We start from the raw sequence: 16,322 nt of genomic DNA on the forward strand, positions 1-16,322 counted from the left end.
CCTCGCAAGACGAAATTAATTCGTTCCGCAAGTTTTTTCTTCTTGCGAAGCACGGTTTCCCATAGGAATGCATTGAAAATCAATTAATGCGTTCCTATGGAGACCGCTTGCCAGGCTGGCGGTGCGGAGAAGGGCTTTTCTCCCCACCGCAAGCCTTCAGGACAGGTACGGGAACAGAGGGGAAGGCGCGCAGCGCTTCTCCTCTGTTCCCGGGGCTTGCGGTGGGAGGAGGGTTTTTCCTCCTCACGCCAACATTCAGAACAGCATTCTGAAAGTTGGTGGTGGGAAGGAAAACCCTCCTCCCACCGTAAGTCTTCAGGACAGCCATCCAAAGGCTGGCGGCGGGAGGAGGTCTCTCCGCCCCACCGCCAGCCTTCGGAGGAGGTCCGAGGACAGTGGGGAAGACGCGCTGCGCTTCCCCGCTGTCCCGGAGATTTCCCTATGGGCTTTCGTCTTGCGAAGGAAGCCCATAGGGAAATTCGTTTTGCGAAGCGCCTCCAAAACGGAAAACCCTTTCGTCTAGCGGGTTTTCCGTCTTGCGAGGCGTTCGTCTTGCGGGGCACCACTGTACTCTGTTCTCCATCTCAAAATTCTTTCAGAGGAAACTGTTAGAACTTCAAGAAACATGTCTGTATACAGTGCAAATTGCATTTGTTTTGCTTCTATCTTACCAGCATGCTCCAGAATAAAATCTTTGGATATTAGCCCCATGCGAAATTCAGTAAGGTTCATTAAGCAAGGCAACAACCCTCAGAAAAGGAGAAAGAATAGTTGCTCTTGAGACAGTTTTCCTCACAGATTCTTAAATTTTAAGAAGTTTCTTTAAAATTGAGTTGTGAAAAACAGCTTGTTAAAGACCTTTCAGTAAAATTAAACTATGATTGTTTTAAGAATCTATGTGTCTGCCAAATCCTATGCTTGATCCAAACCTAAATGACGGTATTTATTGAAAGGAAGACATATTAACATGAAAAAACACATTTTATTGCACTTAAGTTATAAGAAAATAAAATTTCTAAGTGAATCAAATCATAGACACAATCCCTTTAAAGGTTGTTTTCCTCCATCCTGTCAGGTTGTTACATAACTAAAATTAACAAACTGAAATCTGATTTAAAAAAAAATCAGACTATAAATAAACCAAAAAGGAGGGGGGAGGGGAAACAAGATCGCCTAGGATACAGTGTTAAACCACTTTCACAGTTCAGCTTGAGTTGTGGCTCTTGGAGAATGAGGCAAACCAATTGATAATTGCATTTTTTTTTCATGTGACAACTTTACCACAAAAACCAAATCGCTTTTGCTTGTCAGTTCCTCACCACCACAAAACTGTAACAGTCATTCTTCTCAAATTCTGTAAAACACTAAGACTGACCAGCAATTTATTTTCATTGTTGTATGTTTCTTTTTTTTATAAAACATCTTGTCAGTTTCATTATGTCTGTTTATTCCATTCACCACAGCCCTCACAAAGAAACGTTTCCCCACAGAACAGGCCGCAAGAGCTTTGTTCCAAGGAATGTGTTTTAATTTTTGCCCAGAAAAAAAAGAAAAGAAAAAAAAAGAAAAGAAAAAGCTTTGCACGCACTCTCAATTCTTTACTTGCAAGCAAACTTCACTCTAAATTGTCTGAAACTCTCCCACTCTCAGCCTCTTAGAGGCACAGTTGGCTCAAGTTTCAGTGGCAAAAAGTCTTTTTTTTTTATTTTCCGTAACCAAACTAGAGCAAATTTGGAATTCAGTCTGGGACTAAAACGTCACAGCAGAAAAAAAATAAAAATAATTTGCTTTTTTTCCTTTCATTTAGCAGCATAAATAAGTTTGGCCACTGGGAATACAGTACAGGGGTGGGACAACAATCCCAGAGTTGAAGACCTACTTCTAGCACCAGCATCATGTATTAAAACCATCTGAGGAATCTCCAAATTCTGGACAACTTGCCACCTCAGAGCAACTTATGCATTGAAGAGCATAGATGGAAGCAACAGTTAATAAGATCAACAGAGGCTAATACTGTGATTGACATTGGCAATGGTTGGCAAAATCAACATAAAAAAAGCTGTAAAACTGTACAAAAACAATTCACAGTAAGATTTTAGCTTTTCCACACATGGAAAGGACTCTTTGCTGTCACAGATGCTCTCTTCTTTGAAAGACAATCAGTAACTAATAATGGAGGTATGAAGCTCCTTTCTAGATTTCCGTGGTAAAAGAACAGGGTTAACAAGAATCGTAACAACTTTTTAAGTTTCCACCATGCTCAACGAGCACTGAGAGGAACACACAAAAGAAATAATTGCACCTGGCTTGATTTGGAAAGTCATATTTTGCAAAGCTGCCCCCATTCAAAAGTGAAGCTTTCGATGTAACGAGACAGCAAATGCCTCTCTTGTCAGTTACAGTTCGTCAACTTTGTGTCTTCTCCTTCGTAGTCTGTAGGTCTTTAGGATCTGTTGCCCCAAGCCAACATCCTGCACCACCAAGGACAAGGGATTTTTTTTTTCCTTTTTGCAGAGGGAGGGAGGGAGGATAGAACATTATTTGCATTTCTGGACTAAATAATCTTTTCAAGCTTCACTTTATATCCACATCAAAGTCCAATACCAGCAGCTTGGTTTCCTCAGTCCCGTTCCGGCTTCCAACTGCACAAACTAGCTTCGTGTTAGAGGCTCTGATCCGCCATACCACACCTCCACTGCCTCCGCTTTCCAATGTAACCAGATTTCGGATAAATTCACCCGTTTTTAAGTCCCATAGTTTTACAGTCCCATCATCTGAGCTGGTAATTACAAAGTTCTTGTTGAACTGTAAACAGGTCACAGCACTTTGATGCTTGTTGGGACCTAAAGAAGACAGGAAACAAAGGAATGTCAGACAGAGGCTAATAGATCAAAAACAGAAAGTAGAGGAAAATTTGCCAGTAGCCAATGAAGCAACTGAAGAAGTACTCCTCGCTTAAAAACACCTTGTCAGAGAGAAAAGGAGAGAGAAACCAATATGAAATTAACAGCTGTCATAGTGCTGCACTTTACACACCTGAGGAAAAAGCATGATATACAGTGGCAGCTTTCTTTCTTGGGCAAGAAGAAAGAGAGCACAGAAACTGAGAGTCATCCTAGAATGACTTGTTTAAAGCAGGCTGGCAGTGCTTGTCCATCTTATTTGAAGATGACCTTGCAAAGCTATGCAAGCTATAGAAGGAGGTGCCTATGGGGAAGGCTGCTCGTCTTTTGCCATCTGAAATCCATCCATAGTGCTTTTCCAACTAGGGGAAAACCATGCATCCCTGTGGCAGTTGTGTGAGTCATTCTTTCATGTAGCAGAGAGGAGAATAGAGCAGTGTGTGGTGCATATTTGCAAGACTGCCTTCTTAATGACATTTTCTCATCAACCCACATGAATAACCAAACTTTAACGAAAGGTTCCAATCCAAGAATAATAATAAGCGTATTTGGCTTAACTGCATGATGGACTTTCCATAATAACTTATGGATAAAATACTGTAAAGACCATACTTCAAATCTGAAAGTATGTTAAAAAAAACCAGACTCTTTATTTTTAAAGACTTGTTTTGAAAAGAATATGCCTGCATATCTATGCATATATGTCCACGCAATAAACAAAAGAAACGCTAACATTTTTCTTTCCCTCCCCCACTCTTCACCTTTTTAAATGCCACACGTACTCTGAAATCATTCTTTTTGATTTATATGAATAGGCAGCGTGTTCTTATGTACTGTCTGCCTTTCCAATTAACCTCCAGCCACTAGAATGTCTCAATAATTTCCGAATGAAAATAATGAGTTGCTGTTTTAATGACTGCATTTTTTCAGATTAATGTTGTTTATTAGAGTAAATAAATTAGATTAAATAACCTGACCAAATTTTCAACTGTCTCAGACTGTTTTCTTCAGCAATAAATATTTCTACTAGATCAGTGCATAACCACCGACAGTCAGTTCATAGAAATATGATGCCCAAGGACAAAGAGGGAGATTATGTCTGATTCTGGAGCTTTGTTTTTCTTGCTTTATTTTATTTGTTAAAATTTATGATCCTTTCTTTTCTTCAAAGTACTAGGTACTCATTTAGAACACAGCTTGGCTAAATGTACAATTGAAGCACTTCTCTAGTGTTAATTTTATCCTGTAGAATACTTCAGTTTTAATTACGCAACAGGGCCAGTTGGTCTCTTTCCAGAGAAAGGTTCCAAGACATGTTGACATTCTGTACCTGCAAGATGTCATTTGAAAGCCCTGGGCATAATATCCTGGTCAGAAACTCATTCTGTAGGAAAACCACATTTGGAAAGAACTGAGGGAGTGGTGGTCAAAGTGACCCACTGTAGAGTCAAAGTACCTTTTCTACCTTTTGGGTGGCAACTTGGGGTTTGGGCAGAAAGCACTCCAGAATGCTTCACTGCCATAGATGGGCAATTATAAATTCATACAGGATGCTTATGGGTGTCAAAATTCCTATGACCCCTCTCTCAATGGATAAGTATTTAATTGCTTAGGAAAAACTAGTTCCTTCCTCTTTGCTATTATAACATATCTGACTGCCATTATTATACTTTTCTTGCCAACGAAAAGAAACTATTACAACCGAACAAATCATTCAACGAAATCAAGAGAGAACAGCAGAAACAGAGATAGAAAATGCAAAAGTGAGTATTTCCCCCCATATTCATTTCCCACGAGCAGATGAGCCTATCCTCTTTATTGTATTCAGATCTTAAGCATGTGTTCAATTTATAACCACATGTGTAGAGTTGTTAATACTGCGTTGTCCTGTGAGAACTTTACATTTAGTTCCGTGAGAAGCTTACCTTGCAACGTTTGTAAACACTGTCCTGTTTTGATATCCCAGATTTTGACTGTAGAATCTGCATTCCCAGAGACAAGAATGTTGTCCTTGAGTTCCATCCCACTTGTTAACGACTGGTGGCCTGTTAATGTGTGAATGCAGTTTCCGGTCTCTACATCCCAAACTCTGATTGAAGTGTCAAGAGACCCACTCACCACGTGGATACCATCAAACTAAGGGGGGAAATGTGAACTAAATTAATATATTTTATTGTTTAAAAAAATCTGTAAACACTGATTATGTTTACTTATGCAGTCCCATACATAGCTAGGTATGTACAAAATATAATAATAAAAAAATATTTAAAAAATTATACCCCACCCTCCCCAGACAAGACCGGGCTCAGGGTAGCTAACACCAGGTATAAAAACAATTGATTAAAAATAAACTTAAAAACAAGATTAAAATACAACATTAAAATGCAGCCTCATTTCAGTAGAAACTCTCATCGAAAACTTTTTGGGGATAAGCATTTCTGATATACTTTCAGAAACAGTAAGATCAGTTCAGATTGCTCACTGCTGCCTAAACCCAGTTTCTCTGGTTTAATTTCTTGATATCCAAATATATGCTACACTGTGACTCAACTTGCTCAAGGAACTACTCCACATGTATCTGGAACAAGTGACTATGGCCAAACTAGCCGGAACCTTACTTACAGATACACAAGGGTTTCCCTAAATCACAAAGATAATCTGTAATATGTCCCACTTCACTTTCAAAGAGAAAAGGGCTAATCTAGAGCATGTTTCATTACATCCTTGTATATTATTTTAATATTACCTGTTAATGCTGTGTATTTAAAAAAAACATTATTTTAATACAGATGCAAGCTTTGATTGGTTTAAATTTCCAGCTTGAACAACCAAATATATCGTCCTTGCCTAATAACAAATTAAGATTGAAAGGCATACAGCAACAGCCCCCACTCCCCAAAAAAATAATCCCTAAAAATCTGGCATTCACCCCAAAATACAGACTGCTGAGAACCACAAGGAATTGAAGCATACAATGATGAGTTAAAATGTTAATACATCTTAAAATGATGAAATATTAATATTTCTAATATCTTGCTTATTACCTTAATAGGAAATATTTTACATTAATAACCATCGAACAGATGGGACAATTAAATATGGTGCTCTCATCTAGTAATCAAAGCTTTGATTAAATGGTTACTTATTTTTGTCCTCCATTCAATCTTCTCAAAGAAGCAATTAAAGTGAAGTTCTATCAAAAAGCAAATTTATTGGCAATGAGAAATATCCTCGTCAAACTCAAAAGAAAAACCTAAAAGTTTCCTTCCTCTATGAGAAGGCAGGCCTTTGCAGCCTTTAGATCCAAAATTAAATTAATGCCAGATGATGTTTTCATTTATTCTTACACTACCAATGATGAAAGGATGGGCTTTTGTAAATTATAATTATAATTTGAAGGTTTTTGTATGCATCACATGATTAAAGTGGTACATCTGTAAATGCACAGGTTTTCATATGTAGCAAAGCAACTTAAAGCAGTCAGACTAGTGTTCAAATAAACTATATTTCCCCAAGGCAGTAGCAAAGAGGGGTAAAACTCATTCTGCACATGAGTGAAACTCATCTTGTACTTATGGAGGGCCTACAGGATTATTTACTCATTATATATAATGTGCATGTAAGTCTAGTCCAGGAGTTCTAGCATATCTAAGAATTGCTGTTTATTCTTCTGCTTAAGATTTTCAATCCATACAATGCTAGAGTACCAGTAGGCAAGCTAAAAGACCACCTCTGAAATTCAAGAGTGATGAAAGACATGACCAAGCAATTTAGCAGATGAAATGAACTTATCTGTATCAATTAAGCTTTATTCTATTTATCTTTTAAATTGTGCTAATTTTTTTAATATATATATAGTTTTATATATATAATAAATAAGTTTTTGGCCTGCAATTCTTTTTAGTATACCCATCAATGATATATACAGCAATCATCAAAACCACTTACAATCCTTTTTTAAAGTATTTTCATTGAATTTTCCATTATCCTAATTTAATACGGTCCATTTAGAACACTGGATACTACTTTAACTCTGTTTTAGTAACACCAAGTTAATTAACAGATGGACCCCATTTGTTTAATTTTTCATATATTACATTTTTATCCTGCACTTCTTTTAAGGAGTAAAACTGTACATGTGCTCTTATTCCCACCCCCACCCCTTTCATTTTATCCTTACCAACAAGTGAGTTTTATGCTTAAGTGTGGGCTGTAACCTAGATCTTCCCGGATAAATTTCACAGCACAATTTAGCCACTAAACCGCATTGACTCTCAAGGAACCAATTGTTCATTGAACCAGTGCAGCATCCATGTCTAAGGAAAAGAAAAACTGCACAATTTGACACAGTTCATTTAAAAAGCCTCAACAATGCAACCTCACAAGTGATTCACCAAGTCTCACTCTCCCCGACACATCAGAATCAGAGAAAAGGGAAACACTGTAAATTTAGCCTTCCCTTTTTGTCCTGTCTCCATCTTATACATGGCACACCTTGATCTATTTTAAATTGAAATAACTATGATCCAAAAGATTCAATTAGAACATATCATGCAAATTAATGATGGTATACATACATTAAACATTTTAGCAGAAATTTAATTTTAAGCATGTGTGTGCGGCAAGGAAAACAATTAACATAAAGCTCCTATATAATAACCAACTTTTAAAATGAACCAAATGAACTATTTCAATGCTTTGTGTATAGGTTTCACTAGAAGTATTTAGCTCCAGATTATTTAAATGCCAGCAGCACAATTTATTTGGAGAAAAATTATTTTCATGGTTGGTGCAACACTGCACTATACCAACAAAAATAGTTCTTAATATTTTCCACATCCTGGCTCTAATAATACCTGAATTCACTCTTTTATACCACACCATAACAAGCTAAAATGGCAAAGACAGCTATTTGGTCAACTTAAATACAGGTCATTAATAGATTTCTATTCCTTCCTTCATTTACATTTATCATCACTCTGTTTAGAGGATGTTCTACAAAGTCAAGCACCAGAATATTCTAAAGATGAATTAGCAGATAAAAATGTTCTCTGGTTTACTGATTCTGCTATCTGGAAACACCATGCTAACAGTGGATCAAATCAAACCTTCTCCCCAACCCAGTTAATAACCAATATTAGTTGCTTGGGCAATATGCCATTTATTTGAGCTGAACTGTAGGTGCTGGTACTAACCTAAATGGTTAAATGCCTAAATGGTTAGGGCCCAAGGTGCCATCCAGAGTATATCTCGCAATGCATTATGATAATATGGTGGTGCCACGCTCAGTGAGACTGACCTCTACAAGGGGCAGAATCATTTCGGCAATGAAACCTCCCTTACCTATGGAATACTATCCCCTTTGCTGCCTGTATGGTTTTTTCCCCCATTGGCCTTTAAGGAAGTATATTACAATTTCTTATTCAGTTAATTCTGAATCTGTGTTCTATTTTAATTATTAAAAATATTTTGTGAATTGCCTTTCTACCCCAAAGTAATATTAAACATTAAAAAAGTAATAACTACCAAAATTAAAAGTAAACAGAACCATCACTGAAACAAAACCAGAGTGTGGTTTTGTTGTAGAGTTTGGTAATGGATAATTTTGGATTGTGGTTTGTATGATTGCAAGTGCTCCCTTCTGGGAAGAAAGACAGGTTTTAAATGAATGAAATGTAAGATAAATGTGGATACAGTTGACCTTTCCTACAATGCAAGAGAAGATTGCTACGAAAGTTGCTCTCACAGCATTGTAGGAACACATTGTCAAGCTCTCTTTATTTAAAGCTTATAATGTAATTAAGAGGACTAGAGAGACAAAGGACGGAAGAGAAAGGAAACCAAGGATGCATAGAACATGGTTCACTTTTATTATTTGCTGGCTACTCAGCAAATACTCCATTCGGCGTCCATAACTATTAGTGGAAAACTGAAGGACACTTATAGCACCAGATGCAGTATGCTTACCTGTAATGAATAGACTCTATTAGTATGCCCTTGCAAGGTGTGTAGACAGGTTTCAGTTTCTGGATCCCATACTTTGACCATGAAATCATATGCTCCACTAACAACCCTCCTGCCATCATATTGTACACACCGGACTGCAGCTACGTGACCCATCAGAACATGTAAACACTGGCCTGTCTCTATGTCCCAAACTCTCAGGGTAGCATCTCGAGACCCACTGACAACTCTAGGAGGGGGAAAAAAAGAAAAACAAAAGCTGCATTTAGTTTTATGTGGCCATTTTAATTGTATTTAGTTCAGACGGCTACTTAAATAAGTTCTATGTATAAAAGCAGGTAATTAACCCATTCCTATTGACAGACACAGTGGCTACAACCGTTGCTTCTGAAATCTTGGCACCAGATTTTAAGACTGAAAAATGTAAGCAAGCTTGGTTTTCTAATGCCACTCCTCATAACATATTTGACAGCCTTATCCTCACCAGCAACAAGCTGTTAGTAGCTTTGGATCAACGAACCTATGTTTACCATCTGAGAATGTTAGAAATAAAATGCACCTGCTAATGTCCTTGAAGCAACATTAGTATTAACCTACTAATGTGGACATGGACTTTAAAGATGTCTTTCCCCTTTAGAACTTCTCCTTAACTGGTACAGAATAATCAGCCTTTGAAGATTACAGGTTCATGAACTACCCCAGTTCAAAACTATAAGGATGTGTCACGTATCTTTTAATAATGGGTTTGCAAATTGATATTTTATTATTCTTTTTAAAGCAAAATTGCATCTGGAAGTTATCTTTTGTTCTCCCCTTTTCCGCTTAAAAGTTTTGCTCTATTTCTGTTTTAAGACCTGGACTTAGAAGCTACAACTCTGTCTACTTTTGATGCAAGAAATTCAGTGTTAAAAAGGCAATTATTAAACTGAGCGAAAACTTAAAGTAATGTTTAGACAAGCAGAGAAAGAAAGAGCCTTTCCTTTTAAAGTGAGGTGATTTTACCACACTAACAAATAGGATGGCTATATAAGAAAAGAGGCTATTAGTAGAAAACAATTATCTGATTACATGATTAAATATCCACCTTGTGGTTCTATTCCTGCATTTTTCAGGTCTTCTCCCCCTTTTCTCCTTTGCAAAGTTTTCTATGTGATTGGTGGTTTTTTCCTCTACATTTGTGCATAAAAACTCATTACAAATGTAAGGATTATTTATTTATTCATTATTTATTTCAGATTGTATGAATAGATTTATATTAAAATATTAATTTTTGCAATTAATTTTTTGAAGCTTATATAAGTATCATTGATTGAGTTGTCTGTTCCAACTGAAACTTAATTAAGCTTGATTTAATGTAAAGTACAGGAAAGCTGAAGAAGTAATCAAATTACAATTGTTGATAAACAGTTACCTTTTTTCATGCAGGTGCATGCAACGCACAGTTGAGGTATGCCCATATAATGTATGTATACACTCTCCAGTCTCTGCATTCCACACTTTAAGGGTTCGGTCTGTAGATCCACTGATGATTATATTGTCCCTCATTTGTGATGACCAAACTCCACCTGTATGTCCAACAAGTGTTCTTAGACACTGAAAGCAAGCATTTGTCATGGTTACCATTTAGACAAAGAGGACAGATGACAAAAGATAGATGAATTTACCCAACTCTTCATACATATTTCACACAATGATGTGCTATAATTTGTTACGAAGCTACTACACTGGCAGGCAAGTGATTATATCATAATTCAAATGCAGCAGCATTGCCTTTATAAATGGGAGGGGGGAGTGTCTCACTTTCCCCCATTCCCACACTGAAAAATGTAAGTCCTATCTGGATTTGTAAATTTTACATGAGGCAATACCTTTCATGTCAGGATTTTAGTGAAAGAAAAAAGCAGGTGTGGGTGTGTATAAAAACCACAGTCAGTCCCCAACCCGCCTTCCCAACTTCAAACTGGATTGTAAGCCACAACTTTGAAGTTGTAGAGGGATAACCATGGCAACTGTACTGAGCTTTCAAAGTCATCTGTAGTGCAGCTCCAAGCATGGACTGTGGGGAGGGAAGATGGGCACTGCCCCTGACTTCAAGCAGATGTACAGATAAAGATCAGAGACCAGCAGCCTAATCCTAATCCTTGATGTATTAGCTTCCAGTAAGTATACCAATAATAGGCAGCATCTGCTGTTGAAGCCTACACAGTAGCACTGGCCTTGACTCCAGTGGGAGTTTGTCCCATTGGACACTGTAGACATAAACTGGATAGTAGTGAAGGGGAAAGTGGGACTCTGGAAACCACAATTTGGTTGACTATCAAGGACAGCCATTATTTGTGACATCTTTTCTCAGTGAATTCTACTGAATGACTTTCAAGCTTTATTTTAAGTCTAATTCAATGCCGGTGTTTAACAAAAGTCTTACATTAGTTACTGACGTCGCTCTGTCTGCCATTTGGAATATGAGAAAACAAGCTTAAATAGAGGATTGCTAACAAATTACCATTGATAACATTGGATTCATATAAAAGAATACAAGACAGACAGAGAAACATTTAGAAACATGATACATGTTGGTAAAATATACGTCAGACACAGAAATGATAAACATATATTGATATTTACTGGAAAACATGTGGCAAATAATTCCATAGCAAAATTACTGTCAAAAAACCACCATTTATTTCTAATGGTGTATGAGTTGTGACTCTGGTAGAGCACACAAAGTAACTTATAAAAATACAAGTTTTTATGAAAAAATCAAATAACATTTTCAATAGGATAAAGTGCATTTGAAACTATCATAAATGTAAGAATACTACAAAAATATCCTGACATATAATAATTATGAGTTGGATCCAGTAAACTGGGAGCCAAAGGAAGAGAATCTATGTTGCTGTTCTGCAAACATGTGCAGTAGAGTTCATGCAGTGCTGAGACAGTAAGTTCTGTAGCATTTCTTAACCACCCAAAAGAAACCCTCCAATCTCTTGCACTGGTGAAAGAACAGCTTTTAGTTGACCTGGCCCATATACGGTATTTTAAAACTTTTCTTGAGCTTTTCTGATGAAGTTTGAGTAACAGAATTCAAGAATTACTAGCCAGTATGAGTTAACACTCAGTGGCCTGGCTCAGACATTAACTGGGATCTCTAGTTTAAAACAAACCATAATTCAGTTTCAGAATGGGAGAGGAAGTAGCATGCAGCTAATGTATGTCTGATCAGGAAAAATTCTGTAAACATATTTAGGATGAATTTGATTAGAACACAATTAACAATTTGGCTTACCTTTCCTGTAACTGCTGACCAAACCTTTAATGTATTATCATCAGAGCCACTCACTATTCGGTTGCCACAGAACTGTAGACAAGTGATCACATGATCATCATGACCTTTGAGCACCTGACAATATAGAAGAATTTACATATCACTACTACTCATGTATAGAAATTACAGGTTGGATTCTTATAATTTTTTGTTATTACTGCTTTCTACACATAAAGCTAGTTTACCAACAGGAACAAACTAGATTTCTCTTCTTAATGCTGCAATTTTCCTTGCTAACAAACAATTTTACTTTTTGTTTGTTTGTTGCAACCATGCAAATTACCACTTACTTACTTGCTTGCATGGACAAGTAGCTACTGACTCTTAACACCTTAACATCCACCTTAACATCATCTCCTACTACTGAAAAGGCCAAAAGCACAATCCCTGTAGCAACCATTTACATATCAAAAGGCTTGCTAGTATTTGATAGTATTTGATTCATACAGGCTGGTGAATGATATGCTCTGGACAGTCCATATCATTTCTGGGAAGCAGTAAGGCACCAGTTGTAGTTCTTTCTTCTTCCTAGAACATGCTTGCAGCAATCTCCTGCGGTTTCCAACCAATGATAGATGCTGCATTTTTAATCTGCCTTAGTTAAATATTCTCATGGTGGTTAGAATTACTTAGTGCTTAATCTCTAAGGCATTAAAAAAAGTTTCACAAAACCATGACTAACCATAATACTATTGGATAAGTATTAATATATAGCCCCACCTAGGTTTGTTAGCACAAACTAAATTGTAATAAGTCATGTTAATGCCTTGGCACTTAGTTTGATTGGAGGAAGGAGTTGAACTCTTTGTACAATATGAAAGAAGACACAAAACTTTTCATCAAATCAGGTATTACATTGTGTATGTTGGAAATTACTTCATTTTATAATGCAAATAATGAAATACATGTCCTTGTGATGCATGGACAGGATAGTGAGAGCCTTATGTATTTGCAGGATCCCCAAGTGGGCTGCAATGTATCACAGTGTGCAGAGTGCTGCACTTTCTATGGGGCTCCTAAAGGCTTGAGGAGACCACTGGATTATAATATAAACCTGTACACTACTCCAACACAGGTGATTTCTGTGCAAGTTTCTGTACAAGCCTTTCAGACTATTTACTTTCCCCTTGACAACTGAGTTCCCATAATCACAACCCTGCATTGCAGGAGGTTGGACTAGATGATGCTCAGAGTCCCTTCCAACTCTATAACGCTATGATTCTTGGTGACTGCATAAAATAGCAGAGATACGATTCAAATGATGGATATATCAAAGGATGGGGTCATATAGGATATGTAAGCACATGCATTCAATGAATCTGGATCATATAGCCACCTAATGTTCTAAGAATAGGCAACACCCCAATACACACTCAATTTTATGTGTTAAAACACTTATGGCTATGACAAAAGATAATGGTGAAATGCAACAAATGCTAAAACCTGAAGAGCTTGAAAGTTCTTTTTTAAAAGTTTTGGTGTCTTTTAAAAATGTCAAACAATTTGGCTACTATTAAATAAGAATAAGCCCCAGTCCAACTTAATTCATTATATAGTGTTCTTTGTTCAAAGATGGTTACCTTAGGAGATTTAAGTTCTCCTCGCCGCCAGTTAGTATCAATTCTGTGCTGTCTGATGTAAGCACTTTTCCATGGACTATGAATAAAGCCTGGTTTTATTACTTTTCTCCTCTTGATATGTAATGGTTCATCAATTCCTATATTAAAACCAAAAATCAGAAACAGGCAACAAATGTCAGTTTCCTTTCTCTCACACCCCTCCTTCCAAGAGAATAAAACTATTAGCAAATTTACTATACTCTAACAGTACTTCCCAGCTGATAACACTCCGTCCAAATCTGTTCTGTACTTTAATCCAGCCTTTCCCAGCCTGGTGCCCTCCAGATGTTTTAAGCTGTAACTCCCATCAGCCTCAACCAGTATGGCCAATGGGCAGGGCTGACAGGATGTCCAAAATATCTGCTGGGCACCAGGTTGGCAGAAGCTGCTTTCACCAATATTCATTGCCCTCTAAGTATCTACCTGAAAAGCCTATACTGGAGTATCTATCCACATATCCTCACCAACTCAATCCCATCATCTCTTCTTAAATATCAGCTGTTACATCTCAAAACTCCATTTTATTCAAAGATGATCAATCATATATTGGTTTCATTTTCAAGCCTTCCATAGTTCTAAGATTTGTTTTCTTAAGATCAGCAGACTGTTTCTTGCTGCTTATGTCCGCTGAGCTAACCCAGATTTAGTGTAGTATCTCATACTACTTATTTAATTATTTCCTTTGGGCACCTGGATTCAGAATTTTATACCACTGACACTAATTATTATTTTTTAAATTCTCTTAAGTGCTTTTAAGCACTGTTTCTGCCAAAGGTTTTGTATATCCCAGCTCAATGATTCTGTGATCTCTTTCTTTCATTCATATTACAAAGATAGTCTTAGATTCTGTGTTATCCTCTCTATCTTTACCCTCTGGTGCATCTCATCACTAGCTTGAAACTCTGGTTGCTGGAACATATGGATAAACATCCACCTCTTAGAGTCTGTTTGTTCTCTAGCCATTCGATCTCACAATCCTAGCAATAAGTACCAACAGACTTTTTTTTTTTTAATGTACAGAGAAAGCTGCTCCAATTTCATCTACTTGGTGAGCCTTTAACACAACAGCCAGGTTTCACATCTGGAGAGTCTTTCTTAAACTTATATTTTCTCCAGGGAAAAACAACAACAAGCAAGAGCTTATTTTTGTAAGTTGCCTTGAAGTAGTTTCACAAAAGTATATGGTAAAAAGGCACTGAATTTAATTAACACTGGGCTTTCTGATTTGTTTAGGCACCTTTGAAAATTCTTACCTAACCAGATTGTGCAATTGATAAGAAACCACTAAAATAACCACTTCTTGCTTTCCTTCAAGGGATTATTGGCTAAGAACACAAAAAACTGCCAAACAGAAGTTTTGCTTGCACTTGGTAGGCTTCAGTTTCTGATTTTTTGGAACCCTCTATTTCTATTGGATTTAAAACAATTCTGCTTCCTAACCTTTACAGTTAATTAATTTATACAAAGTATAGTTAATTTAGCCTGCAACTGACACATATATGGATTTTTATTGCTGGTGAAGATACACATACCACATAGACCAAGCACAATGTACAAAACATGTTGAATTGTTTTTCCATAAAGGACGTTGAAAAATCTTATTTTTTAAAAAAACAACTTTAATGATTGAATTAATAGTTTAATGAACTTTACCCTCCTCTCTGCACTTCTCTCTCCACAGAAGATTGTCTTCTGCCAGAATTCTCCAGTATCGACATGTCTGTGCTGCCTGCAGCAGGTCCTTGGGTTCCAGGAATGAAAGCACATACAGAGCCAACTTAAAAGAAGAAAAAAAGAAGCAGAGATTAAACTCATTCAGGCTGCTTTACTTCAGGGAATGTATTGTGTCTTGTATATTCATATAGCCAAAGATTAACATAAGCACAGTGGATGCATTAGTAGAACAGACCGCTAAAATCAGAGAAGCCAAGGCAGAAGGATGATCTATTAAGACACACTAGTGGGGTCATAAATACCACATGAATATGGGACAGAACTGATAATTTAGTTCAATGCAATGGCTTTGGAAAATAAAGTTTTCCGAGAAAGGCAAGCAAAACTGTAACTGGGGAACTGGATTACATATAAAAAAGTGATTACAAAAGAAGGAGGAAAATGGAAAATGAAACCCTATGAAGAAGTGAAAGAGTATGTGTATGATTGGTTGCATTATTAACAGGTTAATGAAATGTTTAAAAAGGACCTAAAGGAAAGAGGTTATGAGGAAAAAGAATCTAAATTTGAAACAGAAATAATAAACAATGAGAATAAAATTTTGTCCAAGATGTATAAAATTTTGCTAGAATGGTATACAAAAGATGAGGAAGTTAAATTGGTTATGATACACTGGGCCAGAGATTTGGGTTATAATATACAGTTTAAGGATTGGATAAAACTATGGAATGAAAATATAAAATTTACGGCATGTACTGCGTTAAAGGAAAATGTTATGAAAATGATTTATAGATGGTACATCACACTCGTAAAATTGGCAAAAATGTATAAAAC

General features: G+C 36.8%; 1 protein-coding gene across 5 annotated transcripts in view; it reads right to left on the bottom strand.

Moving 5' to 3' along the window:
- Positions 1–962: 962 nt before the first annotated feature.
- FBXW7 (F-box and WD repeat domain containing 7) overlaps positions 963–16,322 on the bottom strand; it is a 122,715-nt gene continuing 107,355 nt past the window's right edge. For 4 of the 5 annotated variants that reach the window (XM_079990445.1, XM_079990446.1, XM_079990448.1 and 1 more), the window contains 7 exons: positions 15,468–15,591; positions 13,776–13,912; positions 12,157–12,270; positions 10,279–10,460; positions 8,871–9,096; positions 4,829–5,039; positions 963–2,843 (listed from right to left, as the gene is read on the bottom strand). In XM_079990445.1, coding sequence (XP_079846571.1) covers positions 2,575–2,843; positions 4,829–5,039; positions 8,871–9,096; positions 10,279–10,460; positions 12,157–12,270; positions 13,776–13,912; positions 15,468–15,591 — 1,263 coding nt within the window. In that variant the 3' untranslated portion in view covers positions 963–2,574. Of the gene's footprint in view, positions 2,844–4,828; positions 5,040–8,870; positions 9,097–10,278; positions 10,461–12,156; positions 12,271–13,775; positions 13,913–15,467; positions 15,592–16,322 lie in introns of those variants that run through there. The other variant, XM_079990449.1, reaches the window with a different exon arrangement.

The sequence above is a fragment of the Podarcis cretensis genome (assembly GCF_951804945.1).
Source record: "Podarcis cretensis genome assembly, chromosome: 9".
NCBI classification, from domain to species: Eukaryota; Metazoa; Chordata; class Lepidosauria; order Squamata; family Lacertidae; genus Podarcis; species Podarcis cretensis.